General features: G+C 62.5%; 1 protein-coding gene across 1 annotated transcript; it reads left to right on the plus strand.

The window, feature by feature from the left end:
• Positions 1-356: 356 nt before the first annotated feature.
• On the plus strand, positions 357-1713 carry LOC126037292 (U3 small nucleolar RNA-interacting protein 2-like). Its single transcript, XM_049797605.1, has 6 exons — positions 357-478; positions 667-729; positions 810-955; positions 1054-1133; positions 1253-1326; positions 1424-1713. Exons 2-6 carry the CDS (start codon positions 707-709, stop codon positions 1545-1547), a joined length of 447 nt encoding a protein of 148 aa, XP_049653562.1. The 5' UTR covers positions 357-478; positions 667-706; the 3' UTR covers positions 1548-1713.
• Positions 1714-2085: the final 372 nt, after the last annotated feature.

Consider the following 2085-nt stretch of genomic DNA (forward strand, 5'->3'; position numbering starts at 1 on the left):
GCCAAAGCTGAAGCCAAAGTTGAAACTGAAGCCTTCCCTCCCCTCTGCGGGGCCACGCCGGGGCGAATCTCTTTTTCTGCCTCCCACCGTCCAAGGATCCTGTGCTGCTTTGGGCTGATGTGGCCGAGCTCGGGAGCTACAAAGCCACCAATGCTCTGACTCCAGCAGCATCCTCCCCTCCACGTCCCCAGCAGGAAGGGCAGCTCTGCCTCCTGCCCGCACCGCAAGCTGTGCAGCCACTCCTGCCTGGGGATGTCAGAAGTCACAAGAGCCAGCAGGCCCGGGGGAGTTGTGGTAGCAGAGGGCCCTGCTTGCCACAGCACTTTGCCATCTCCTTCTCCAGGTTCGGGCACCAGGATGTCATCACGGGGCTGGACAGCCTGAGCCGGGAGTGCTGTGTGACGGCAGGGGGCCGGGACGGTACCGTGCGGCTCTGGAAGATCCCGGAGGAGTCGCAGCTTGTGTTTTACGGGCACCAGTAGGTCTGGGGCGGGAGAGGGGGCTGCAGGCAGGGGGGTCAGGCTGGGGCAGCGGTGTGCAGGTGCCAAGCATCACTAGGAGCCTGCCGGCACTGTGGGGATGCTGATGCCCCGGTGAGCCCTTGTCTCCTAAATAGGATCCCAAAGCATGCTCATAACTGATGGCAGTTGCCCCTTCTCTTCACAGGGGCTCCATCGATTGTATCCAGCTCATCAGTGAGGAGCACATGGTGTCAGGCGCCGATGACGGGTGAGCACAGGGCCGGGGTGGTGCCTGGGGTGCGCAGGCGGTGCCCCCCTCGGCCCCCTCGCCCCTTCCCTCCCTGGCAGGTCCCTAGCCCTGTGGGGGCTAACGAAAAAGAAGCCGCTGGCACTGGCCCGGCAGGCACATGGCATGCAGGATGCCCAGGGCCTGCAGCAGCCATACTGGATCTCAGCAGTGGCCGCCCTGCGCAACAGGGACCTCCTGGCTACAGGTGTGTGGCAGCTGCTTTGGAGTGGGGGTGTGGAGAGGGGGGCGTCCTGCTCCCTTACCTGGGTGGGAGTGCATGGCAGTCTTCTCTCTCTGCCCCAGGCTCCCAGAGCGCCAGCGTGAAGCTCTGGAAGTGCGGTGAGGGATTTCGGAAGCTGGAGCCCCTCTGGGACATCCCGTTGGTATGGATGGGGAGGTGGGGGATTGGAGCTGGGCTTGGGGCATCTCTGGGCAGGGGCTCCCCTCCCTGGGCGGCAGGAGGAGGCTGCCAGAGCCCCTCACCCTGCCCTGTCCCCTCCAGGTGGGTTTTGTGAACAGCCTCAAGTTCTCTGCAGCCGGTGACTTCCTGGTGGCTGGCCTTGGACAGGAGCACCGGTACTGTCCCCCCTCCCTGGTGCTGCCCAGGGGCACAGCCCCCCCCTGCTCCTCCAAGGGCTCGGCGGAGGGTAGCCCCCATCTCTCTCATCTGCAGGCTTGGCCGGTGGTGGAGAGTCAAAGAGGCCAAGAACAGCGTCTGCATCGTCCCTCTGAAGCGGAGGGCTGCAGCCCCCAGTCCCGAAGCCCCCGACAGCCCTGAAGCCCCCGACAGCTCCTAGCCCCTGGCCCCAGAGGCGCTGGAGCCAGGTCACCAAACCCCTGTCCCTGGAGCTGCGCCCCGAGTCCTTTGTGCAACCATCTTCCTGGAGCCGGCAGGACGTGAGCAGGGGGTGTCGCATGGCCCCCTGATCCTGCTGGCCCCCCTATCATGATGTGGCTCTGCCCTCTGCGAGGGTCTGCCCCTTTCCCTCAGGTTCAGTCTGACCTGAGCTCTGGAAGAGTCTTATTTAAAAAAAAAAACAACAAACCAAACCCACTTTATTTACATAAATTACAAAATAAAATAATCACACTTTTGCTCACACTAAAAATCTACTCTTAAAAACTCGGTTGGGCTCAGCACAGCAAGGAGCCACAGCAAGGTCTTCAGTGCCTGCATTGGAAACTCTGCATATATTCTGGCCAGGGAGCACCGCAGACACCGTTCCCTCCACGGGCCCCCAGTTTCCAAGAGAGCCCATGCCTCCAGCGGGTCCCAAGCGCCCTACCCAGGCAGGAGCACGGCACAGACCAGTGCGTTTAAAGCTTCTCCCGGAG

The sequence above is a fragment of the Accipiter gentilis genome, unplaced genomic scaffold, assembly GCF_929443795.1.
Source record: "Accipiter gentilis unplaced genomic scaffold, bAccGen1.1, whole genome shotgun sequence".
Taxonomy (NCBI): domain Eukaryota; kingdom Metazoa; phylum Chordata; class Aves; order Accipitriformes; family Accipitridae; genus Astur; species Astur gentilis.

Bases quoted from the DNA above. Each gene is read 5' to 3' on its own strand.
- LOC126037292 (XM_049797605.1), top strand. From the start codon at position 707: ATGGTGTCAGGCGCCGATGACGG. The intron at 730-809 runs GTGAGCACAGGG...CCTCCCTGGCAG, and splicing joins GTGTCAGGCGCCGATGACGG to GTCCCTAGCCCTGTGGGGGC. The intron at 956-1,053 runs GTGTGTGGCAGC...TCTCTGCCCCAG, and splicing joins CAGGGACCTCCTGGCTACAG to GCTCCCAGAGCGCCAGCGTG.